This window comes from Vanacampus margaritifer, chromosome 3 (assembly GCF_051991255.1).
Source record: "Vanacampus margaritifer isolate UIUO_Vmar chromosome 3, RoL_Vmar_1.0, whole genome shotgun sequence".
NCBI lineage: Eukaryota > Metazoa > Chordata > Actinopteri > Syngnathiformes > Syngnathidae > Vanacampus > Vanacampus margaritifer.
The window spans coordinates 11606518-11633445 of record NC_135434.1 but is presented as its reverse complement, the minus strand read 5'-3'; the positions used below and the strand labels follow the sequence as shown (position 1 = coordinate 11633445).

The 26928-nt window shown below is 38.5% G+C and overlaps 1 protein-coding gene and 1 long non-coding RNA gene across 2 annotated transcripts in view; one reads left to right on the top strand and one right to left on the bottom strand.

Moving 5' to 3' along the window:
- Nucleotides 1-26811, bottom strand: part of oxct1a (3-oxoacid CoA transferase 1a) — a 37984-nt gene extending 11173 nt beyond the window's left edge. The window contains exons 1-13 of the mRNA XM_077562326.1: nt 26583-26811; nt 25588-25696; nt 24000-24090; nt 22839-22974; nt 22520-22669; nt 22044-22150; nt 21183-21243; nt 10889-10996; nt 10638-10752; nt 10044-10138; nt 9555-9603; nt 9318-9390; nt 7767-7842 (exon numbers count right to left, since the gene is read on the bottom strand). Of these exons, the coding sequence (XP_077418452.1) occupies nt 7767-7842; nt 9318-9390; nt 9555-9603; nt 10044-10138; nt 10638-10752; nt 10889-10996; nt 21183-21243; nt 22044-22150; nt 22520-22669; nt 22839-22974; nt 24000-24090; nt 25588-25696; nt 26583-26678 (1266 nt within the window). The 5' untranslated portion in view covers nt 26679-26811. The remainder of the gene's footprint in view (nt 1-7766; nt 7843-9317; nt 9391-9554; nt 9604-10043; nt 10139-10637; nt 10753-10888; nt 10997-21182; nt 21244-22043; nt 22151-22519; nt 22670-22838; nt 22975-23999; nt 24091-25587; nt 25697-26582) is intronic.
- LOC144049226 (uncharacterized) lies at nt 15616-19650 on the top strand. The gene is made up of 2 exons (XR_013293517.1): nt 15616-15736; nt 17979-19650. It is a non-coding gene; the product is annotated as an uncharacterized LOC144049226 (long non-coding RNA).
- Nucleotides 26812-26928: the final 117 nt, after the last annotated feature.

Sequence of the window (26928 nt, the reverse complement as noted above, 5' to 3'; positions counted from 1 at the left end):
GGTCTTTATTTTCACGCTTTACAGTTTTACTATCTGGCTTGAAAGTCTGTCGAGCCCCTTCTAAACTCTACATCGAACACTAAGATCAACCGAGGTTATACTAGTATGCAGACAGTATGCTGCATGTGCAGCAAATTTCATAATTTCAGTTGATATTTGGAAAAGTATCATATCATTTTTCTTAGGGATGAGACTTAAAACCATCATTTTAAATCGGAATATCTGGTGTTGATATGCTGAGCACAATCAAACTTTCACCTTGAGTTCTACTGATGTTATTGTTTGTTACTGTTATTTGATGTGGTAAATATATTATCACATTGGAATGTAGTGGCCATACTTTGCCAGTATTCCATTAAAACAGTTATTTTTCTATACTCAAATAAAATATAAACGCATTACTTTTGTTTTTGCTCCCATTTTTAATGAGATGAACTCAAAGATTTACATTTTTTACCACATACACAAGATCCCTATTTCGCTCAAATATTGTTCAAAAAACAGTCGAAACCTATGACAGTGAGAACTTCGAGATAATCCAACCAGTCAGTACTGACTGGTTTTCTGAGTCCCCAGACCTCACACCCCAATAAAACAAAACTACACCTTTCAGAGTGGCCTTTTATTGTAGGCAGTCTAAGGCACACCTGTGCACTAATCATGGTATCTAATCAGCGTCTTAATAAGGCACATCTGTGAGGTGGGATGGATTATCTCGGCAAAGGAGAAGTGCTCACAATCACAGATTTAGATTTTGAGTGTAAGTGCAAATGTTTATGACAATATTTTACCTTGCAAAATACTTCAAGAACCATGGGGGGGGAAGTGGGAACATTTCTTCTTCAGAAGTGAAGTGTCAATTATGATAAAGCACTATGTTCCAAAACTCAATATAACTTTAAATATGAGGACTTGCCAGTAACAAAACAGTTGTTGTGTTCCTTACACATTATCTTAACTGGCGAGACTGCAGCTGTAAAGACATTTACCGTTAGTAATGGCATTTTTCTCCAATGTGAAATTACATTTTTGTATTTATGCAGAAATGTCAGCTGAAGCCATATCAAAGCCTGACAAAATGAGAACAAAAGGTATCTGTGTGAAGGGGACACCAGTGAACGGTCGGAAAAAATGGAAGAAAAGTACTTGTTATACAAAGATAAAACACCACATCTTTGGAATTCTGACCTGACAATAAATGCCCAAGCACTTCAAATGGCAAGATTACTAATCAACTTCATGTTTCCACTAGAAACCTGCAAGCTTAAGTGTACTATCACTGAGCACACATCCAAACTAACAAACAAATGGTCTGAACATTTTGCTAATAAAATTTGCAATGGCACAACCAGAGCACAGAACTAAATTCAGTTAAAAATCTGTGAGGTGAGGGCTCTGTACAGGAGACATCCTGGCAATCTGATACATTTGGAGAGCTTTTGCCAAGAAGAGTGGGCAACTATTGCCAAGTCAAGATGAGCCATGTTGATAAAAGTCCTACACAAAACTGAAGGCTGTCATTAAATCAAAAGGTGCTTAGTTTGAGAGTGTACACCCTTTTGCAACCCACTCATTGTGTAACTTTTTATTTTATCTTCCCAGATGTATTTCTTTTACTATTGAATCGCATTTCATTCAATTAAATTCATTTCAAATTATTGTTTTGAGGACTTTTTATGGTCTCATTCTTTTAGATCAGAAGAGCGTGTTTACAAAAGGGGCACATTTACTTTGTATATCTACTAAGATAAAAGTTTTGGAGGAGGGCGTGAAAGCATTAGGAGCAGGATTTGAAAGCACCAAAAGCCACTTAGGCAGCTTCAATGCACTTCCCTCCAGTCAATAAGGAGGTCCCAGTGTTACTCAAGTATCAGATCAACAAATTAATATCACAGGAAGTCATGGCAGAGAACGTGACTTTCAAAACGAAATAAATCTGAAACCTCAACGCGGCTTGGGTAAAACATTTTTTTACACCAAGTGCTTGAGTGTCCCCAGTGAAAGAAAGCTTCCAAAACAGAGACTGCCATGCAGATCTTGCCACAGGGTGACGACTGAGTAACTGAATTAAAATCCCATTTGCTCATCAATCATATGAAGAGGCTGCTTTGCTTTTGCTCTCTGCTTGATAACCAGGGGACATATATATGCCAAGTGCTGTGCATCATAAGGATCCAGACTGCCTCCAGGGAGGCCAGCTGGGTAGGAAAGATACCAACCCAAAGCAGTGCGAGGGCGGTGAGAGGAAAGCAGGGGTGAGTTTGATTTAATTGAATATACTGTCACGCATCATCTTAGGAAGCACCCTTATAAAAATCTGTCATGAACCACAAAGTTAGTTTAATTAAAAAAAAAGAGATCCACTTTAAGCTTGGACCCTCTAACGCAACAATAAAGGCCTCCACCTTCAGTCAAGTTCACACCTCTGCTTTTTATTTAATGCGCAGCATCTTTTAATAGGATCCTCCAGCAGGAAACAGTGTCCTTTTTCATGCGATCGATACTAATGCACTTTCTGACATTCAAAGAGCTCGCTGGTGCGTACACGGGCCCTCGGGGATGACCACGTTCGACCTGATACAAGCAAGACTGACTTGCGTGATGATGAGTGTGAGCCAGACACCTGTGAGCACGCCCTCCTCACGGTGACCTGAGCTGCTGTTAAACTGCATGTATGGACAAACCTGATATTGTCGTCATCTACATGTTGCTGGGACAACTGACATTTGGCTGCCTCTGATCTGGAGCTTTGCATCTGCTTATCTGCAGACTTGAAGTCAATTTGATCTTGATCTGTATGCATGCTTGTGTGTGTATAATAAATAAAGCGGATCCAGGCACTGCTGATCAAAGTCATCAAAGGTCCGATTATCGTATGTCTTTGACACATTATACTGAAAGGCTATCCCGTCCGTGTGTTAAGGAAATGGTGCTTCCTGATCTGCTTGGAAACGAGCAATGAATAGTCAGGCCCGCCAATTGCAAATGCTAAACCTTTCAATATTTACAATCGCAAATCATTATGCATGTGATTTTGGCTGAACCACAGACTCTATAATTTTGCTGTTTCAAGAAATACGCCGTATGTCGTACAAAATAAAAATGACAAGGTTTAACAGTTTCCAACGGTAATTTAGCCGCTACCATCTCAGTGTCCTAGTGGTAGAGTGTCTGCCCTGAGACTGGGAGGCCGTGGGTTCAATCCCTGGCCGGGTTGCACCAAAGAACTATACAAATTGCCTACCTGCTTGACACTCAACATTAAGGAGGGTTGGAATTGGATCAACAAATGATTCCCGAGCATAGCATCCTGCTGCTCATCGTTTCATCAGGGGTTGGTACATACAAATGCGGAAAACAAATTTCACCCCACTCAGGTGGGTACGACGATCATGGTACTTAAACATTAGCTAACAGTTAGCCTCAGATATTAAATGGTTGCCTTGGATGTTCACACAGTACCAACACAAGAACGTATAAGTGGACTATGAGTAATCGATAGCCTATGGGAATTGCTGAGATGTACAGTAAAGCCTCTGCCTCAAACCTCTTGTATCCCAATGGATGTTCACAGTCTACAGTGCTCATTTCACCGGCGGAAAAGGTATGTAGTATTTACAACTTCTTGGAGAAAAGTAGCATCTGTGAACGTTACTTTGCTATCGTTATGTGATTACAAAAGTAGCTTAACTAATGAAAAATTATTTGATGATGAAATTAGTGACATTACTTAGAAATACAGTTAAACCAGTACTGTTGCTACTGCTCAACACTGCTCTTGTTGGTTAACGTAAGAGATGATAACTGTACGGCCTCATACAATCAATACAGCCTCGCAAAAGCCAGTCCACAATTTTACAATCGATGTATCTAAGGATTCCTGATGGATTTTGTATCTACTGACAAGTCAGATACTGATACAGTCATACATCTCTTATCTAACAAACAGACATCCAATCAAATTGTTTTATTATTCCCAACACTATCGATAACTTAAAGTTATCTATCCAACTTGTTCTAATGCGCAAATGATGATTTTCTATGAATATATCTTGTTCATATATTAATGGCATACTTGCCTGCTCTTACAATTCATCCTTGCTAGAGGCAGCTACGCTTGTGCTAGTTAAATAGGCGTTAAGGGAAAAGGTTAGCAGCTTAATGGCTTTTTCAAAGCATGAGATAATGTGGGGGTCTGTATGAGGGTGAATCTGTGGCGTCAAACCCAGATTACAAGAGACATCTGATGTTGAAGCACTGCTGGGATGGCGCCGATCGGGACAAGTAAGAGAGAGGAGATGACATCGATGTCAGACACCGCTCACCCGACAGGGATTTTTCTTTTTAAAAAAAATACTGCTAATGCTTTTTCCTTTTAAGCTGTTTTAAAGACAAGTCAAAAGAACAGTAATAGCATCGGAGTGAGATGCTTTTAATTTGCGATTTAAACAGTTTGTTTATAAAGAGGGGCCAAGGAGGATTGGCACAAAAAAATAATAATACAGTGATCTGTTTTTCAATGATCCCTTCATATTCCAGACCCATCCACAATAGGTGAAACCTAAAGACCATATGAAAAATACGTCATTCTTTTTCTTTTTCTTTTTTTTAAACAATAAGGATACCCCTCCAACACAAATTACACATTTAATCATAATAAAACAAATACTGTAAATGTATTTGAACATACACAACAAACTGCAGGAATAAAATGTATAAAAAATATGCAATCATAATGCGGTAAACATTTGTTTTATAGTCCAAGCCTTTAAAAATACCCCCCCCCCCCCCCCCCCCCCCCCCCACACACACACACACACACACACACACACACACACTCACACGTTTTTTTCCCCCATAGTTTGGCCGGTTCTGCGTACTCAGGTGCGATTTATATAATTTAAAACTACAGCTCCGACTGGCACCAAAAATCCCTGTTTCCTCGGGTGCGTTTGGAAATATGCTTAGAGCGCACTGCTTTACTCCAACCGTTCCAGAGCGTTTGGTTATTGGAAGTGACAAAAAGCGAAGTACTGGAGCCGAGTACTTCAGGCAGTACAAGGAAAGGAAACAGTACATGCACAGGATGCTTTATAAAATAGACTGTATTCAAATATTATATGAGCGGTGCGTGCTTTGCCTCTCTAAACACACACACACACACAAACACTCGAGTGTCATTGCATCAGAAAGAAGCATCACCAACTGTTAAACTGACAGTTTTTTTTTCTAAACATGGAGCATTTAATATTTGCATTTCCATGACAACTTGTTTGTACACTGTGGCAGAAACACCACACAAAAATGGCCCCATTTCTGATCCAATAGCTGCCACTTGCCCAGCCGCTACCTTTCTCTTCTGTTCAACGTGTCTGACAACCTCCAGCGTCTGACACAAAAGACTCCATTTAATCACATAGCGACAGACTGCAGCCCGCCTTGGTTACACAGACGACTAATGACGAGCGCTGGATGAAAAGAGGGGAATTAGAATTATAACCAATTTGTTACAAACCGAAGACGATCCTGACAAACTAACACTTCAGTGCATACTAGTAGGACTCAATAAGCTTTGCGTTTAGCTTGGTTTATTTTCTAATGTGTGTGTGTGTGTGTGTTACAGGCTACTACTTCCAATGATTCCTGCCTTCAAATGAGTTATGCAATAGCTTTTGATTAGGAGCCAATCAGAGCTGTGTCAACAATTTTGATTCAAGATGGGCCATTGTTAATTCTGCTGCCATTCTCATGGAACAAAGCACACACAATTAAGACAACCATTTAAAATGCACCTAAACTGACACATAATCTTAAGAAACTCCATCACTAAAGCTTGCATTTGTTAATTCTTTTTCTACTCATTTTAACAGTATCGATAACTAATGTGACACACTAACCAATATGACAAAGCTCTCTTCTCTTACTGATCAGTGGTAAGTGCAAAAATGTAAACAGGAAGATTGTTTGCTGTAGTGAGACAGCATTTACAGTCACCACCCACGTTTCATTTAAATGGCTGTCAACTAAAATGTCAACATTTGCTATATATTTCAAGAAATAAGTCAATATAAAAGCACTGTTTGGGCAGCGTGTCAAAAAGCTTGTATTTGACATTCAAAAGCACAGCGTATGAAAGTATGGAGGAGGGCATGACACAAAATCTTTATTTTGTGTGAACAGCTGGGTGCAGGTCTGCCACATTTAGGAGAGTTTGGCCCGCTCGCAAAAACTCAATGAAAATGAAACAGCATAGCAAATCCTTTACTGTTTTCTACTCAAGTGCTCTGTTTCAAGCCATTGTTGATCCCGATGTTTCAGCCGGAGTGGAGATGTAAAAGCATTTCAAAGCCCTCAACTGGAAAATGTTTATCTGCATTTGCATATTGAAAGCGTTCAAAATTTAAATCGCCGCATCCCCGACTCCTACGTTAAAACATTTCCAATTTCACGCTATGCACCCATCTTTAGATGGTGAGTAATTTTCATTATCAGAGACGGAGGGGATTGTAATTCTCTTCATCCATCCTTTCAAAAAGGGGGGATAATGAGGATTGCGGCGTAGGTGAGGACGAGGTGAGTGAGTGCGCAGTCCATAACCACTATGGCCAAAGATAACTGCAATGTAAAACCAGCATTTTAAAGTGCCATGCTAATTAACCATATCTATAAACAAACAACAGAACGAGAGAAATTAATAGAAAATAAATTAACCCACTGAAAATCCTGTCCATATCTTGCCCAATTAGGACAGCGGTATCTTGAAATTAATGCAGTGCCTGAAGCAACATGTCCACTTCAGTCAAGCGAAAAACTGCAATGTGCCGTGGGCATTTGTTTTTCTGTACAGGCTCTTAATGGGTTCTTGACCTTCGTAATCACTCAGGAGGGCTGTGACCGCCTTGGTCCAGAGACCAATTGACCTGATCAAACATCTTGCTAGAATCCCATCCCCAGTCGTTACACTGTAAGGACCTGCGAGCTGCACCTTTGTGAAAGCGACTGTGCGTAAAACCGACACAATGGTGAAGAATAATAAAATCTACAGTATGTGTACTCTTGTACAAAAACAAAAAAATATCATCAGATTTGAGGTACCAAAGAAAGTGCTTTTTCTACTAAGTCTTTGCAGCAGCTCGGCCCTGCCAGGAACATGTAATTCTTCTTCAAATAGATCTGTCATTTTGGAAGTGAACCACTTGATTCGGTAAAGCTCGTCTTCGGCTGAATGCATATGACACATAGAGGGGATGTGAGACCTTTTGTCTCTTGAAACATTCAAATTCTTGCTTGAAATAGGACATTTCTGTAAATGAACACATGATGCCAATAAAAAAAAAATGGTGTGGACAAAAACACACCATTGTCACCATTACATAAGCAGTTTTAGCAATGCTAAAACCACCATATACAACTATATTATGTCTGAGTACAGCGCAAGCATCCACTAAAGATGAACTGGGCAGAGGGGGTAATTCATGAAGTCCCATGAATTTGTCCAGATTTTCATAAAAAAATGAATGACTTCTTCCCTTGGTCAATTTTGTTTTGTGGAATAGGTCATTCTGCTAGCTTTATCTTTCCCACTATGTTTTTTTTTACCCAAAGCAGTCATAAAAATGTGAGCTATTCTTTAACGGCTATACTGACTACAGTGTCATTCTATCAATTGAAATCCAATAAGGTTGCCAGAGAAGTGCCATAGCTCAAACCGACGCCATTTGAACCCCTGCCAACTGATGAAAGATGGAAGATGAAAACAAACTTACTGGGATCATCCAGTTGGCGAGGTCTCCATACTTTGACACTTGCATGGCTCCAAGCATTGTCAGGTTGATGTGGCCCCTGAAGAGAAAAGTCGCGTCCAACAGACAATTAAGACAATTATTTTACATCTGTTACTGTCATCCATGGTTAAAATGTACAATTTCTTATAAATGTGGACAAATCCAAGTGGGAATTGAATGTAATGGTGTTTTAAGGAACCCAAGTTTTTGCCAGAATCCTTATAATGAATCGTTACAGTACTTCTGTAATCTAGCCTACTATACAGACTTTGTTAAACATGTACCATTGTTCTTGAATGTGAAATTCGCACGCACACACGCACATACACATACTCACCCACATACAAAAAAAAAAAATATATATATATATATATATGTGTTTATATGTATATATATGTATATATATTAAAAAAAAAAAACATTTATTAATTTTTTTAAATTTATTTGTTGTTGTTTTTTATAAAAAAAAAAGGAGAGCAATGATGATGTCAAATCGAATGAACAATACTGAGCTCTCCTGGGAAAAAAAAAAAAAAAGAATGTGAAATTTTTATTTTGGAGTCTTGTTCAATCTGTGTTGGACCTTGTGCGAGTAGTACTGACTATACTACAACACTTTGGCAGTTGGGCAATCAAAATTTAGCTTTTAGTTACTCCTTCCAAGCATCCATAAATCTTGCACAAAAGCCAAGACCGAGGTTTAATGTGTGGCCGTTGCCTGTGTGACTGGAACGTGCTATTTATGGGCATTATTGGATTTCCACGGGGTGTACATGCGCGTGCACAATTGCACAAGCACACACACACACAACTGATCCAAGTGCAGGTGGGCAATACCAGACATCTGACAAATCAATAGTAACCAAGGTGTTTGGGAATATTGGGCGGGCGGCTGTGTAGTTGCACTTGTTACGGCTGGGTTCGAAATTGAGTTTGAAGCTTGCCTTGGTTTTTAACTCATTCACTGCCATTGACGGCTATAGACGTCAATTTTTTTTTTAACTATTTCTTTTTTTTTTTTCCCCCTTTTTAACTATTTCTATTAATTTCACATTTTTTTTCCACTTTTGTTAACAAGAGTATGAAAACCTAAAAAAAAATATTGTACATTTAGAAACAGATATAAAATTTGTGATTAATCGTGAGTTAACTCTTGAAGTCATGCGATTAATTACGATTAAAAAATGTAATCGTCTGACGACCCAAATTTTTTAAATATTTTCTTTTTTGTTTGATTACTTAATTATTTAAACTCAAGATTAATCACAAATTTTATATCTGTTCTATATCTACAATACATTTTTTCTGGGTTTTCATACTCTTGTTAACAAAAGTGGAAAAAAATGATAGAAATAGTTCAAATGAATTTTTGACGTCTATAGCCGTCAATGGCAGTGAATGAGTTATTAAATGGGCACCGGTTCAAACGCAAACTTTAAAGAGGAGAATATTGGAATTATTTGCAAGTATAACTAAGCAGCGAAGTTCCCATATGCTATGCATATCAGATTTTCAGAACTTTTTGAGTGTTACCCTCGGATCATGGCAAATGAGTCATCGCTGGAGAAATACGCAGCTCCAGGAAGCACTGTGACAGTCTCCTTTCCTACAGAACATTGAAACAACTCTCAAATCGAGTAGAATATTTAACCAAATCAATATCTATTGAATGATAATGTGTACAAATAATCAATGAAATCAATTTGTATTCATGTTATTTGGCTTGTGTAAGGCTTCAATTTCGCATAGGCACATATCGATTGGCCTCACCTGCATTAATCAGGTCGGCATCTACTTCAGCATCAGCGGGGTATGGGCCCTGCAAAGATTAAAAAACACGATGAAGTGGGATTTGATTAAAGTGCACACGCACAGTGACTCAGTCAGAACGGTTGGACACAATCACGTTTCTCTGACTCGACGAGACTTTGATTTTTGAGGGGGAGAGAGTAGTGCATCACTTGTTCAAAACTGGCACTAATAATTAAGACATTTTGACAAATCAGGCATTGCCATGGACGCCTACACGCTCCTGTCAAAAAGTGATTGGAGAGTCATTCCATCTTAGCAGCAGCATTCTTTTCTCTGGACTCAGACAGCCAATAATGATTTTCAAAAGAAAAAAGAAAATTTGTCTAGCCACTTCAATGTGTTACATAACACATTTAAAACATTTTTATTGAGGGCCTCAATTAAGATAAGCCCCATGTAGGTATTATTGATGTGATGCACAGAGCAGTAAAACAATGAAAAACTTACCAGTCCTAAAATTCCATTTTCGCTTTGCAGATGCACAGTGATGTCTGGCTTAATGAAATTGCTGGCCAACATTGGGATGCCAATACCAAGATTAGCTGGTCAACATTTTGTTAAGGATCAGACTGATAAGATTGCCATTAAAAATATGGAGGCTAGATTCGATGTTCGCTCCTGATGACATATTCCCCAACATTAACTGGGATGGGATTTAACCATTCACCCCCCCCCCCCCAAAAAAAAAAAAAACAAGAGAATAAACTATGCACTTCATGCATTATATAGGCAAAGCTATGCATACTGCATATCTATTCATGACTCCCATTGGTCTCCTATTTGCAGCTCTTCTTAGAAGCCCCAAATTGTTTCATGGGAATAAGAAGCATAATTGCAACCCCTGATTGATTAATCTATCAGATAACTGGTTTCTAAACAGTACAGTTGGCCGACGGCTAAATAATTCATTATGTAAATGGTAAAAGGAAAGGAACTGTGCATAGCTTCCCATAGCTTCCATTTGAGTGCGCTGGGATGACACCAACAATGACCGGCTGTAAAACCAGTTAAATGCCTGTCATGTCAGAAAAAAAAGGATACCATACATCCCATCTTCAAACTCCAAAGCTGCGCGACGAATTATCCTTTCCCGGACAATATCAGAATCCTTCTTTGGCTTGGGCTTCTCTTCTTGGGGTTTCTTTACTGTACGTTTCTGGAAAGAGTCAAAGGTTGACTAAGTAATGTGTCTGTTGTGTTGGAAAATTTCCAACCACACACAATTGATGTCACCCAAATACATTTTTTACACGAGTTATATTCAATAGTTTCGTCAAAGTCGTGCTTTTTACCTCAATCCTTTTTTCGTAGGTGCCTCCCTGGACAACCCTGTGGACGTAGATGCTGGGGATGTGGATGTCTTCTGCAGCAAAAGTACCAACATCTACCACTTCTTCTACCTACAAACAAGGAACCGGAGACATTGTCAAATCACACACATATTTTGGACCCCTTTCTTTTTTAATAATACTGTAATGTAGACAATATTGTTGCTCAGGCAACAACCAATCACCTGGCTCACCTGTTTTGTGAAGCTAAGCCGTGATTGGTTGTTGCCTAGCCTTGAGCAACTGCAGTGTCATTTTCGGTCGACAGTCGACAATTCGTCGACAACTGGCAAAATGGCCACCAAAAACGGGTAGATTTTGCTGCTTAACTCAAATTCCCCAAATGCAATATTAATCAGAATACAGTACCGTGTTTACACTAGTAGTCCTGCATTGAACATATTGTAAAGACTACTAAAGGACACCAGGTATTGAGATCTCCAACAGAGGTGCTGCAGCAAAGGCTTTTCTCTGTCCATAACTTGTTGTTCACGTAAACAGAAAACAACTGTGAAAACGACGTTTGAACTACGGAAGCAGCAAAAAAAAAATTTTTTTAAACAAATAAAATGATGATCATGTCAGTAAAAAATATTTCAATGGGTAAATATAAGCAACAATAAGAGTTTGTTCATGAATTTGGGGAGAAGAACTTAAGATATTTTTTATTACCAAAGTACACTGTGCCCAGAAAAGTCACTGGAGTGCACCTGAAGCAAGTTTGTCCACAACCAACTTTGCAACTGCATTACACCACATTGTTATCATCTTAATACAGAGACCGCAAGTGGCAGAAGTGAGTTCAAGCTGACAGCAAGGGAGGGCTGTGCATTAAAGGTCTTTTCTATCCAACTAATAAGACCTAGCAAGGAGACAATGATTTGAGGTGAGGTGGGTCAACACGATACAGGTCCAGGCACGAATGCACCTGTTCCTTTCTCCTCAGATAACAAACAATGTCCAAAAAGGAACCTCTATAAGTACACCAGCAACAGTGGGGGGCATCTTGCTGTTGGCATTTAATCTGCTCCAGCATCTAAAAAGTTGTGTTGACATTCACAGCAGGCCATGTGTTCAACATGGCTTTTGGCTTTTAAGCCAATATGCACAGAGGGAGAAACGCTGCAGGTAATTATTTTTCTTCTTTTTGCAGAGAGCAGATTTTCCGTCAACAAATACATTGAAAGTCCGCTGGGAAAAAGAACCATTTCCTAAAGATTATTTAGTGAGCACACTTCTAGCAGGGGGTAGCAACCGATCACAAAGGAGCAAATGGGGGACTTACGCACGACAACATAATTCTTACCCCCCCCCCCAAGACCAGCACAATATACTTGCCTGTGTTACGCGGTGTAACCTACTTATTCCATTTACATGAGGGGCAAGCAGCCGTTAGAGCAAATTGAATTTAATCGCTTCTTATCTCCACTTCCTCCCTCAGCACTCAGAGCTGACTGAGAGGAGTCAGTGGTTAAGAGTGGATCTTGCCGTTGTCATGGATACGCAGACTTTGGCCGGCGGTGAGGAAGCCGCCTTTCAGGACCGTCAATTCTTTTTCCCTTCTCTTTTGATGGGGATTTGGTAAATCTGACGCTCCACCATGAAAACCGGGTCGCGGAAGATGAGATTGGTAGTGGCGGAGAACCGATAACACGGTCCCACACATCCTCCCACGTCTTTCCGATGAGCTCAATCATTTTGTGAGACTGGCGATTTGCATAGGAGCCTAATTTAAGCAAGACTGAGATCATCACTTAAAACCACTTTAAAATAGGGCAGACAGGGCCAAAGGAAATACTGTTTAATGACAATTTTGTCAGCACTAGGAAAACTCAACTCAATAAGGGTGGGGTTTTTTTTCATCACTTGCGCAAACCCGATATTTTCCTAGGCTCCATTTTCAATTAATCAACCAAGGCTAAGTCACAACACAATACAAAGCTCATCCAATTTAAATAAGAGTCTACATAAAAAACAAAACAAAAACCTTTCATCTGTGTGATGTGTCCCAGCTTGAATAGTGTGCTCAGATGTAGTTCAGACAACAGCCTTAAAACACATGGAATGGTAATAAAAAATGGAATGATAAACACACAAAATGCACAACACAGACACACAAAAAGAAACAAACACAAAGGCATAAATGAGCAGGTGTGGAGGGAGCAAAACCAAGGCACACGACACATTAATATTCCTGTAAGTGTACATCGATTTTCACATCAATGAGAGCAGAACAAGGCGAGCTAGCAGGGATACTGTGGGAATCAAAGTGTCCTCAAGAGACGCTTTTCTAGAGAGTTTGAATGTGTGTGTGTGTGTTTTTGTTTGTTTTTGTGGGGGACAAATAATGCTCTTAGTGTGCTTGCACATACATAAAAACCATGATAATGCGTTGTTAAGAGGTATAGAGGTTTTCTAATTTGTAAGTGTTTGGTGTTTGTGCACTGTATGTTTTGTGTGAGAACTCTTAAAGAAGAAAAATAAACAAAACAACTGTGTATGTATACCCTGCCTCTTGCTCATAGTGAGCTGAGATATGCCACAACTCATCCTTCACCCTAATGAGAAGAAGCACTCTAGAATATGGATGGAACACTTTGACCAAGGCACAGAAGATTTCGATTGCCATTATTTCGTACACTGTAAAAAAATTGGAAGTGATATTTACTTGAAAAATCCTAGTAAAAGTTGATGCACTCAAATTTAACGTAAATTTTACAAGTTTAACTTGAATTGCAGATGTAAAAAAAACTTTTTCAAGTAAATATCAATGCACATTTTTTTCAGTGTATAATTATGGGAAAACTGTTTCAAATCTGAGGTTGGCCTGCACCCCAGAACAAATTGAGTTTTGAAATTGTAATCGTCAATGTTTGGATTGTTGAATACTGTAGACACGATAGTTCACAAGGAGAGCTCCTTGATGAAGGTAATAATATTGTGATGTGTCCAATTCTTTATGGATTATTATAAGTTTTGTGGGCAAACTTTTCTTACATGAATAACAATTCATTCAGTTCTACTATTACTGGCACATTCCAATGGTAAAATCTCAGTCTAACCACACAAAAAAAAAGATTATGTCACCAAATATACTGTAAATGTGATTATTCAAAAATGTCAAGAAATCAATATCTTCACACTGCACAAATCGGCGATAAATATATGGCGGATGTGGGCACATACATAGTTGGATGGCTAATTCAAGGATGTACATTTAAATGTAATGCATACAAATGACAATAAGCTTTACCACACACGAGGATGAAATGATAAACCTGCAGAGTGATGTCAGGAGTCATGTCCCAACTTCACTCAAGTGAGAATAGAACACCACACAGACAAACGTGTTCCATATTGACATCCAGGCCGTGATGCTGACACCCCTTCTCGTGTAATCTTATGACATGCACACCCCACTCCCCCCCCACCCCCAAAAAATGCTCTCGTATTTACTTTTGAGCCACTTATTGTACTGCTCTGACTAATTTTATCCTAGATTTAATGTACATTAATTGCAGTTTCTCTATTAGCATGAATTATCGATAGATTTATGGCCAGCCTTACTGAGATGCAACATGTGGGGGGGGGGGGGGTGCAAAGAGATGGTGTGGCTAGAGGCGACAAGCGGATGAGGGGGACTGTGACACCACACTCTCATTATCCCCATGTATTTATAGACCCTCTATCTTCCTTCCGTATGCGTGTCTATGTGCGGACAATTGGCCACGGCTTTGCTGTCACTTTTAGGGCACTCGGCTCCGACACTCTCTCGCAGCCCGGAACACTGACAAAATCGGTTACCTATCAGCAGATGGTTCACGATGTTCAAATGTATTGGAGAAAATAATACAGAAAGTAAAGTTATTGTTCGTGTTTCTTCTAATCAGACTCACTGCTAATTAAAGCCAATGAGCCAAGGTCAAACACAACTCATCAGGAGATGCTGGTCAACCGCTAATTTGTTCAGACTTCAAAATAAAATTTCCCAACAAGTGCATTAATCATTATAAAAAATACTATCAAGGGGATGGCCACATTTTATAATCATAACTATGAAACGAGTATTACTAGGATATCACAAATAATTTCATTAGAACTGTACTCTCCACTCTACCTTTGATAACTGATGACAGCAGTTAGCCAATCGTCGGCTAGCTAGTTAGCAATTATTAACTCTTGCAATTTGAATTAGAAGTTGAACCCAGCGCCAAGACTTCTTCAACCTCACAATCTTCACCCAAGCAGCTCAACTCAACATTGTATTATCTCTGGTTTGTAATACGGCACTGAAATATTCAGTAATGCTAGCATGCCCTTGGAGCTTTGAATGTGATTCAGCTTATTTAGTTTTATTTATTTAACTTTCAGCCGGGCATATTCTTCTTCTTAGCACCCTTATTTGAAGCTGGTGTAACTTTAGGCATACATGTTGTGAAAAATAAAATCAATAAATAAAAAGCTCCCCCCCCCCCCCTAAAAAAGCCAAAAAATAAATAAAAATTCAACACATGAACAAAATTTGGATGGCTTTCCAATTCTTACCAACCTTAAATAAATAAATTCTGCGCTACCACCACTTTAGAATATTCTATTTTAATGTTGACACTTGTGCCTGTATACCTTTTTGCTTCACTTCCAGATGAAAGGTCGCAATGGAACTTTGAACTAATAGTCACAAAGTGTGATGTGCAAATATGCCACTTCAAACACTCAGTTGGTGCATATGTTAAGCAAAAGTGTCCTCTCCTTTTTTGGGCTCCTGTCATCTCGCTATTCTCCCTGAATATTTTGCATCATCCAAAACCACAGGTAATCGATCCACGGAGAAAAAAAACAAGAATTGGACAGTAGAAGGGATGCACCGGACCACATTGCTCATGCTTAACTAAACACAAACATTGTAAGAATTTGCATAACGTACCAACGGCATTCATTACATATCTTAATCGCACAAAGGCTCATTCCGAAACCTCTTTCGGCGGGAAATGATGTGGAAAACGAGCATATTTGCCAGTAATGCAAGACCACTTAACAATTAATAGTGAGTCCTGTAGAATTAGCTGGAAATGTTCCCTGTGATGAAAAGCTAATTGAAATTCCACCAAATTATTTTTCGTTTAAATGAGAATGTCTTTCTGAATGTTTTGAACATCTTTTAAGAGGTTCATAAAATATTGTGTAGAACGGTGGAGCTCCACAGTGGTTACTAAAGCAGAGGTCTGCATGGATGTATAGTAGTTCAACTTCCCATAGCTGACATCTTGTTATACTTTAGACAGTAAACAATTAGAGCACATGCAAACAAGCATTGACACATTGCAGATCCAAGAAACACTGAACTGTCACACAGACATGCTTATCACAATAATGCAAAATGGATGGACAGAAACTATTCAGCAAAATTGTACTAATGCAGTTGTAAATAGTAATCAATACATCTCAGAAATTATGTTTGGCAAAGGTAGCAAACATTGTCAAATGGGTGTCCTTTACAGCTAAGTTATTTTTTTGAAATCCAACTGTTACATTGGATTTCGTTAGAATGTCCATTTATTATCAATTCAGAAACACAAAACAGGATCTTGTTCATCAGTAAATAAAGCTTTTGTTAAAAGGTAAAGCATTGACACCTATAGTGTATAGTCACATAATGAATGGTTGTCGCTTTGCCATGATAAATAAAGAGATACAGTCAAAATCATTTTCTATGACAGATGTGTGTGCAACCGCAAAAAGCCCTGCTTTGATGTGGTCTCTGGTGTGCAATGTCCTACCAAGCACCAGGGCCTTTCAGTGTACCTGTGATAAGGGAATAACTGGACCAGCTGGATACCATGGAACATTTAACAATTGACTGGCAGCCTTAGGTTGCCAAGCAACATAGAGCGAGCTGGTTGAAATTTGGTAATTTTCAAATTGCTTTGTTTTATCTTAAGTTTTCCTTTTTATTCAAGTGGTTTGGACATGAAAAAGCATGGTTGTTAAAAATAAATTCATGAATGCAAACTCCTGCAGCTTTAGTGACAAACATTTACGGTAGGTCATCTATGCATGACATGAATACAGAATAACAGCAGAAAATACATGCTCAATCGACAAACCGCACTAGCTATTGTTGTCTTCTGTGCCTTCAGCTAGCATGGTGGTGTCAATACAGACAGCCAATTTATGACTGGGCATGCACTAAATGCTAGGGCTACATTTATTTTCAGCCAGGTGGTTATTGCCTCACTCTCTGACAGGTGCTTCTTATAGTGCAGGGGTAGGCAAGTTAGGTCGTAGAGAGCCACAGTCCCGCATGCTTTTGATATCTCCCTCCTCGAACACAGCTGAAAGGCTCCTGCAATACGTAATTATGAGCTGATAATTTGAAACACTTGGGTTGGAGGCAGGAGACATCGACAACATGCAGGACTGCAGCTCTCTAGGACCAAACTTGCCTACCCCTGCTATAGTCAGGGATGTGATTTGACCAAAGTGCAATTATCGGAAAATTTAGCCGGGGGGGGGGAAAGCATGACCAAATAATTATATCATGACCAAATGAAAAGTAACTCATATTAGAGCATACCACAAATGTCTTTGTTATAGCAGAAGATGTTATCTGTCGGAGTCATGTGCATACACAATGAACTACTAAAAAAAAAAAAAAAAAAAAAATCAATTTTTTTGGGGGGGGGGGGGGATAAAAAAAAGCGGAATTCCGCGAATTAGCGGAAAAATCACATCCCTGTATAGTGTATTGCAAAACAGATTATCACTTTATTGTCACCAATTAGCCGGTCAGACATAGATAATGTTCATATCTTAACGACACTAAGATAAAAGAAAAGCTTGTGCAGTGATGACAGGGGATCACACAAAATCAGTAGGATGTGTGGTACTGAAACGCACCATCTATGTTACATTTTACTATGTGGACAACATTTGTCTAAAAGGGCTATCTTAGTCTAGCAGGAAGGCATTCACAAAGACAAGACTGAAATTTGGTACATTAAAATTCATAAACTGATTTACAGGGTACTGATTGTGTAGTGTGCCCTTTGTGCAGATGATGGTACATGTCCGATTCCTGACCTAGACGCACCACGTGATGGGACAAGCCAAAATGAACAAAACCACCACCACCACCAACAACAACAACAACCTGAGCGAATGTAAAATGGAAAATTAGTATTTTGTGTAATTTCCACTTACAGCATTAGCTTCTCTAAAATGTAATGTTACACATTTCTTGTATTCATTCCTGCTTTGAGTCAGACCTTGTCAAAACCGGTATGGCAGGTGCATCCTGGATGTGGGATTTAAATCTCACCCACAAGATGTCACATCCTTCTCCCTCAGTGTTTTTTTTTTTATTTTTTCTTGGAGGTGCATCATCAGCATTAAATATGCCCTCATTATGACTGCACCATTTCCAAGCTACTGGTGATCTGTCTTTTCTCTTCATAAAATGCTTCCCACCACTGCTTTCAAATCTGCGATTTAATTCGCGCAGTCGGCATATATTACTCCTCTCACACTCCTCTTGGGTTTCTACTGGAGCCCAGATGTTTATTCCTGTGTGTCTTTGCAATGTGGGAGGAAGCCAGAGTAACTGCAGAAGACCAATCTAAGCATGGGGAGAACATGCAACCATCACAGAAGGAGGCTAGAGCCGACATTCAAACACTGACAGTCACACTGCAAAAACGAAAATCTTAAATAAGATATAATTTCTTAGATTTAACCTAAATTTGCTTATTTTGATTTGACAAGTTATTTTTCCTTAAAATGAAATTGTCAGGCAAGATCATTGTGTTTATTTTAAGATACTTATTACTTAATTATCTTATTTGATCAAGCAGTCTTGGCATTGAGTGTTAACAGCCAGTTTTAAGTACTGTGAGGATTAAAACAAGCATTTCCCACATTTCAAGATGACAACTAACCAACATCAAAGGTCCTGAACTGGGGTTTCATAAGTTTTCTTATTTTAAGATTTTGCATAATCTAGTAATAAGATAAATGGAAAAAAATACAAGTATGAAAACAGACGAATGCAATATGTTTCATTTTGTTACATTTACTAAGCTCATTTTCCTTGTTTCAGTACCAGCTCATTGGTCTAGTGGTAGAGTGCCTACCCTCAAACTTGAAGGTTGTGGATTCAATTCCTGGCTGGTTCATGGCAAATAAAATATGACCTCCCTGCTTGTCACTCAGGCTAAGTTATCCAAGCGTAAAAAAAAAATAGTCATGCATTTTAAGAAAATTGTTCTATTTATTACAGCTTGAAAAAAGTGGACATTACTTGTTTTTAGTCTGAAAATACTATTTTCAAGGTCGCAGTGCTTGATATGGGCATAGTATTATTTTCTTATTTTTCAAAATCTTCCAGGTAAATTTAAGTAAAATTTTCTTGTTCTGTTGGCAGATAATTTTGCTTATTTTACTATATATTTTTATTTCTATAGTCCTTTTTGCAGTGCAGAAATGTGAGAGGCACACATTGTAGCCTGGGCATCAATGTAATAAAGTTAAATTTCATGAATTATTTTGTGGTTTTGGTGCAAGTAAATCAAAGTCAGCAATGTTATATTTATTATTTACATTAGTCATTAATACATACAGAATAGGTGGCATTCTCGAGGTGACCAACCCAGCTTTAGACAGTGTTATCCTCGTGATGGTCACCGCTCCCTAGTAAGTAGACAATCAAATATTAAAAGCCAACAATTCTCTTTCTGCCTCTCTCGCTTTGTCTTTCTCACTGAGAGATGCATTGTCATTCATGTCACTAGCATCGCCATCACAACTTGAGCAGACATTAACACATTTGCTGGCACCATTGCTGATGCCCTCTTATTACATCATCGTGAAAGAACAGCATTGGGCTGTTTCTTTTTGGCAAGTGTAGCACCGACTTCCCAAATACCCCTCATACTTATCCTTGGCTGACATCAAGGTCACAGAGTTCTGTGATGCCGGTGTCTTCAAACTAATTAGCGACAACATTATTTCATACTGTGTTGAAACAAACATATTAGCTGCATTTTAACTTCTAATCAGCATCAAAGGAAGGAAAGACTTTTTGTCTGTACTGTCTTCACAAAAGCAATTGATTCCTTTTCAGCTTGCGATTTAGGTTTTTCACACATACACGAGACTCATTGGGTGCCTACAGTATATGGGAGGTGTGAAACTGAGAAAGCACATTATAAGGACACAGAAATAGAGCTTGGCTTTCACGTTTCTTTACTGTCAAATGGTAGATAAGTAGATAACCAGACGCAGAGATTGAAACGAGATGTAACGAGGACCCGAGCGACCTGACACCATAAATGAGTCGAGGCGGCGGGTCACTCCAGATATTAAAACTTCCAATGTTTCTGCAATATCTGAGAGTTACACAACTACAGAAAAAGAAAGAAATGACCTTTTGTCCTCTGTAGGTGGTTAGATGTGATGACTGTGCTGTACAGGCCTTCCGCTTAGTGTTGCTTGACTTTCCATCTCACAAGAGGGTATAGGAAAGCATTTTTAACTCTAATTCTCAAGAGAAGGTGCTCTTAACACTGATGTTTATGTATACAAAACTATCAGTGGGTGTATATGAATGTGGTCAGAGTGCACAAGATAAATATCTGCATTGATGTGTAAAATTGTCTTGTGGCTGGATAGACAACACAGGTCTCACTGCTCCATTTAGATCACAGATGTGATTTGACTGCCTGCCATGTATTTTTATTTTTTTTAATGAAACGTTACTATGACTGACAGCATTACTTTTATTATGTACATCGTATTTAATGGTCCACATTTTCATTTTCATTGTATCTTTGAATTACCATCAATGTGCTGTGCAGACATGTACAATATCTGATTTTTATCCACATTTGTAAGAGGCCTATTTCCGATCCCATCATCATCAATGCCTCTTGCATAAAAAAACAGCGCAGAATCCCACCTTTTTTTTCACCCACTAGAGGGCCATAGAGTGTCATATTGTACTTCATTGTTTCAAATTCTGTCAGATTGTGTTGTACTACATGAGGGGTTTGCTTGTGTATCATCAATTATTGGGATATATGCTCCGAGTGGAGTCAATATATAATACCATGATGAGCAACTCTACTGTAAATCTGCACGGTGCATTAGAGTCAAATAAGTTTAAAACAGCTGTGGGATTTTGAAAAAGGAACGTTAAAAGACGGGCCACTGTAAGCTCGGTAAGGATATTTGAACGTGACATATGCAATAAAACACAACCTACCTCAACTATTGTGATTTGGGCTGCCTTGCACATGGGCTGGTTAAAGTTTCTAGCAGTTTTCCTATGGCAAATAAAAGGCAAAACAGAATTATTTCAAACTAGAATGCACACTTTAAACCGTTTTCATATAGTTTACTGCTACACATTGCACTCTTGTGGTTGAAGATGGTACCACAGCCCTTTGCTAGAATAGTGTTGTGTGGTGAATGAAACCAGTCATTTGCAATCAGATGGATCAGAAGAATCTCAGTAAAGTTGTACAAAGCAATCAACTGATATAGAAGCAAAGGTTACGGTGTAATTGGTGGCTCTGAATGTAGCTTTACTGCAATTTCACTTTAAAAGTTGCTTAATTGAAAGGCTTAAATCAGTCCCCAACCTTATCTTTGCTGCCTAAATGGTTCAGCATGTCAACCATGATTACAGATCGTGGCTATTGCAGACCAAAATTAGATTGATTCAATTCAGCCGCAGAAGATGCTCTGGTCAAGGTCTAAATAAACTCACGTTTGCAAGGACATAAAAAATAAATAAATAAATAAATAAATGGACTGTGGACTACTACTATGTAAAGAATTGCTGGGTCTGGAAGGATAATTAGAACAGCTGCCTGATTCGTAACATGATATCTTGACATACAAGTTTAATTTGTTGTGACCAATCTCATAAATCAATGTACACATACATCAAGTAAATACTCCCTATTTGTGCTTTTAATTAAAAAAACATTAAAAAAAAAAATTACCAAGCAATGGCTAGTTACTTGAAAATTTTGAGAAAGTCGGGGCACCATTAAGTCAATTGTACCAACGTGCACTGTAACACAATATTATGTTTTCTTTGTTCCATGGTAATGGTTACCTGAACACAATGTTTCCAGCTCTGTCAGCTTTCCATGCCTTGACCAGAGCAAAGTCACCAGTGATGGCCTTCTCCATGATGTAATGTCTGCCATTAAACTCCTGCACCTATATGAAAACAGACGTAGTTGAACATGAACATGCTATATGGGCCTGGGCTACAGTATTGACAACTAAATTGGTCTTACAAATATTGCACAAAGACTGACAATTACATTAGTAGTTGTTGGCTTGCTTTCTTTTTTTTTTTTTTTAAAGACAACCAGCTTGCAACAATAGACAGTAAACAAGGAAACCACGAATAACTAAACATTTGGCTCATAGGAATTCTGGCTTTTCTTGTGCTGTTGTTTTGGGCATCTAGTGTAGACTTCCCGTCAGCAAAACCACTCCAAACGTCATTATTTGCTTACCACAATTCTCCCACACGAAACATATTTCCACAAAACTTCAAACAAGTGAAATCAACAATTGTACCTCTCTTTTTTCACTAGCAATGGCGATACTGCCATCCTTGTTGTACTTTATAGGAGAGCCTCCCTGCTGGATCAGCGTGCCGTAGCCAGTGGCGGTGAAAAAGGCGGGAATCCCTGCCCCACCGGCTCGGATTCTCTCTGCTAAGGTGCCCTGTGGTGGAAATATAACAAAATAGGAGAAGTGCAACACAAAAAGGTGTCTAGTATAAATTCATTTCCAGAGAACAAAACTGAAATTTCAATGTCATGCTGGCAACCTCAAAAGTTCTCAAAATCTTCAAAAGTCAAACATGAATTAAAAGTATGCTTTCCTGACCAACCTGTGGCGTGAGTTCCACCTCCAACTCCCCAGACAAATATTGTCGTTCAAACTCTGCATTCTCCCCGACGTAAGAGGAGATCATCCTTTTGATCTGCTTGGTCTGAAGAAGCAGGCCCAGTCCAAAGTTATCCACGCTGAGGGAGGGAAAATGGACTTTTACATTGCATTCTGCTCTGAATACTTGCAGTCAAAATATGGTAAACTAGACTAAAGAAAATTAAAGTAGCAGGATGAAGCTCTGACATTATTACTCAATAAATCTACACGGTCTAGTAAGTACAACTGAAATGTAAAAAATAAGTGCAAGAGGGTATTTTTTTCTTAGGCTTCTTAAAGCGTATCTGTATAATTGTATGTAATTATTTGTTTGTGTATCCTGTTTGTCGAGGCCTGGACCACAGTCTGTCAATAAAACTGATTGAATTCGGATAATATGATGCCATCTACTGGTTTGGAATGTAATGCGCAGCTACTATTCACAATGTGAATGTGTTGTGTTTGAAGATGATTGTTGTGCACTTGAGTAGGAGATGGTGGTTTTGGCTCAATATTTCATAGTAAAGTGAAGTGAATCTACATTTAAGTCCAAAATAGAAGCCGTTCCTATTATACGTGGAAGGTGACATTCAGTACCTCTGCATACAGATAATACAGCGGATGGATGCTATTTCAAACATCCAGTATATTTCATAACAATGGATATAACCATCAGCTTGCTGATCCAGTTTAGATATACAAAACAAGAAATTCTAGAGACGCACAACAAAATAGTAGGAAAATGGAATGAATGAATGTTATCTATTTAGATATATCAGTCTTGAATTATTTAAAACTGTTTTCCATGCATAGTATGATTCAATACCAGAGCTCTAGTTTTCGCCAGGTGGGAGTGGGAGAGTTTCATTCTCTCATTTTTCCTTTAATGGTCACCACCATCATGCGTCATGCACAATAATGAGGGCATTTGAATGTAGAAAACAGCAGCTGAGGTGACTGGCCGCAAATCAGCTGACCTTGTGGAAAAAGCACTGTACTGCTCTCAGTATTGGTACTTTTTTTCCCTCCACATTCATCGCAACTAGTTGATTCATATTGAAAAAGCATTCCAATATTTACAAGAGGACACTCTGCACGTGTGTGAATTTTCAGTATCGCCTACCCTGCATTGTTGCTAACTGCAGTAAGACCTTTCACGCCAGTCTTCAGTAAACTGTTGATGAGATTCTCCGGGATGCCACATAAACCAAAGCCTGTGTTGAAGCAAAAACAGAAACATACAGGTATACAGTCATGCGGCTTCAAGGTCAAATTTCAGCACTTTTCTGTAATCTATAACCTTTTCAATCTGAGCTACAACATTGACTGAGTATTCATTGAAATGTCACATATTTTACAAAACTTGAAAATGCATCATTGGATGTCAAGCAACATAAATGTAGATATTCACCGATAAACTATAGATGATTTCTTCATTTACCTTCCAAATACTACTGTGTTATGCTGATTTCTCTCTGTGTGGTCATCCTTGAATGCAGGCGAGGACAATGGAAATGTTTTATAGTTGTCTCAGCTGACTTCACTATAAATACAAGCTGTGGAATGTGCGTGCGTCTGTTGCGCAAACAGCATTCAAGTGCAGAACGAATTAACTGAGTCAACAAAATGACACATAACAGTAAATGTTTGCTGATGTAATACTACCATGTAAAAGGGAATTTCAGATCAGAATAAAAATACTCACTAGTCTGTCACTAGCTGTTTGTCAATCAATTCACCCCATAAAGCTAGTATATCTGGTCTCTCTTTTTTTTTGGTTCACATAGGCAAAAATAGGTGCTGTACAACCAAGCTTAATAAGTTGCAGCTACCATAAACAACATCCACTTTTATTCAATTCAAGCACTTGCGTCAACATGGGAGAAAGTGGTAGGATTTATTTTAACTGTGACCCCTTTAAGAGATAAAAGCAAGTGTAGTAGCAAGTTATACTTCAAGGGGAATAATAGCCACAAATATGATAGTCCATTTGAGAAGTTCACAACTCGGCAGCAAGGGAATGTAAGCGAGAACGCAGTAGCTGTGTTGTGTTTAAGACACGTCAATCAATCTGGATGCAAGGACTTCAATTGTTTGTTTGTTTTTTATACAATGATGGACAGAAGACTGGAAGTTAAACGTAAAAAAAAAAACCACACACCATGTGTCTCTTGAATGGCTTCACACTAAGTGGGCCTTTCTTGTGATACAAACCTTATCAAACATTTGAAGTTGTCTTTTGCACTGCATTTATTACACTTCAAGTTCTGTGGACTGCTATACAGAACTTGTATTTGATTTGTGGGTGTTTGTTCGTCTGTTAGTTGATAGTAAGCTAACGGATCCTTTTCACTGGTACCTTTGTTGAGATTTCATTACACAATACTTACTATATATTACACAAAAAATAAACTAGTACTAAGCATTAAAACAAACTAATAAAAACTATTTTTAAAAAAAACTGCTCTTAAAACTAAATTTATTTGAAAAACAAAGGTCAAAAATAAAAACTGAAGGTAACAACCCTGTCACAGTCAAATCTAAACGACAAGCTAGTCTTCAATAAAAACCCAACGAGTGTTTTTGTATTATGGAAGGAAGCCAAAGTGTCAGGAGATAACTCACACAAGCACAGGGATAAGATGTAAACTCCAAGATTATTTGAACGCTGTGGATAAAAGACTGGGGAAAATCCTTAATTTAGCATTTACCTCCGACTAGTACAGTCGCCCCATCAGGGATGTCTTTTATTGCCTCTGTAGGATCGGAGTAGAACTTTGAACTTCTCTGGTTGGAGGTTGAAAAGTAACAGCTACATGTCTGTAAATACCAGAAAAATAAGTGAAATTTAAACCAGTACAAAGTAAAACCTCAGTTAAGTGTGTATCTTGTAAAACAATAAAGCATAAATTTACTTTTGAGAATGTACTGTAGGGTGAGAAGAAGTGGACGTAACCAGCCATAGTGGTGAAAACGAATTATGCTTGTTCATTACAAAGAGCTGTTTGCATAACGGAGTAAGTGGAAGATAAACAAAGCTACTGAACAAATCCTGCAACAAAACAAACCTAACTTTACTGGTGATAAGAGTCACAACCAAATTCTCAAACTTTTATCATGTGTCTCTTATAAGGAGTAAGTAGAGAATACATGTGACAATACTACAATTGTGAATGAAGAAAGATATACCACAAACATATTTCACATTAAATATTGCTGTTTATTTGTTTGAATTAAATAACAGCGATTGATCTCCTTTTGCTTGTTTCTTCTTGGTTTGGTTTGTTGTTGTTTTTTAGTTAGGTTAGAACTAAATGCTGTCCTGAAGTTTGTTATATCAGATGCCTGACATGACACTAGTTGATATAAATAGCATTCAAACGTCGCACATGGAAAAATTATGGAAAACATTGTTTAGAAGTTAATTTGTGGCAGCAGGAGTGAATTATGCAAGCAATTGTGACCTCCAATTGCACATATTTTTGTGTCACTAAATTGTACTGATGTTATTGCTCATCTTATGCAGGGGGAAAAAACATCACCATAAGCATAGTGTAGATAACCACGGGACAAAGTTAGCCAGTACGTTACAAGAGGATTAATAAAAACAAAACGACACAAAAAAAATATAGTTTGTTGTGACCTTCTCCAAGCGGTCCTAACCACATTGTGCAGTAAATACAAGACAGACAAATAGACTACCAACCTTGCTCAATGGACGCTTATCGAAGTTTAACGTGATTCTGCATGGACCAATGAGGTATTTAAAAGTGTCCGCTCGACACAAGGCTTTGAATACCATGTTCAAACACAGGCACCGGACGGCAGGAAAGAAGAGGAGAGGCGTACACACAAGAGACTCTACCTGTTAGCATGCAGCTAATGGCTAATAGCTTTAGCTCAGTCAAGTCAACGCTGCATGTCACATTGGCTGGCGTCTCCATGCGCTGGTAATATGGTGCATTCGCGGTAATCGTAATGTTGCCGGTTGTAATGTTCAACCAGTATCTTTTGATTTGATTTTGATTAGTGGTACATTGTAATGTATTCAA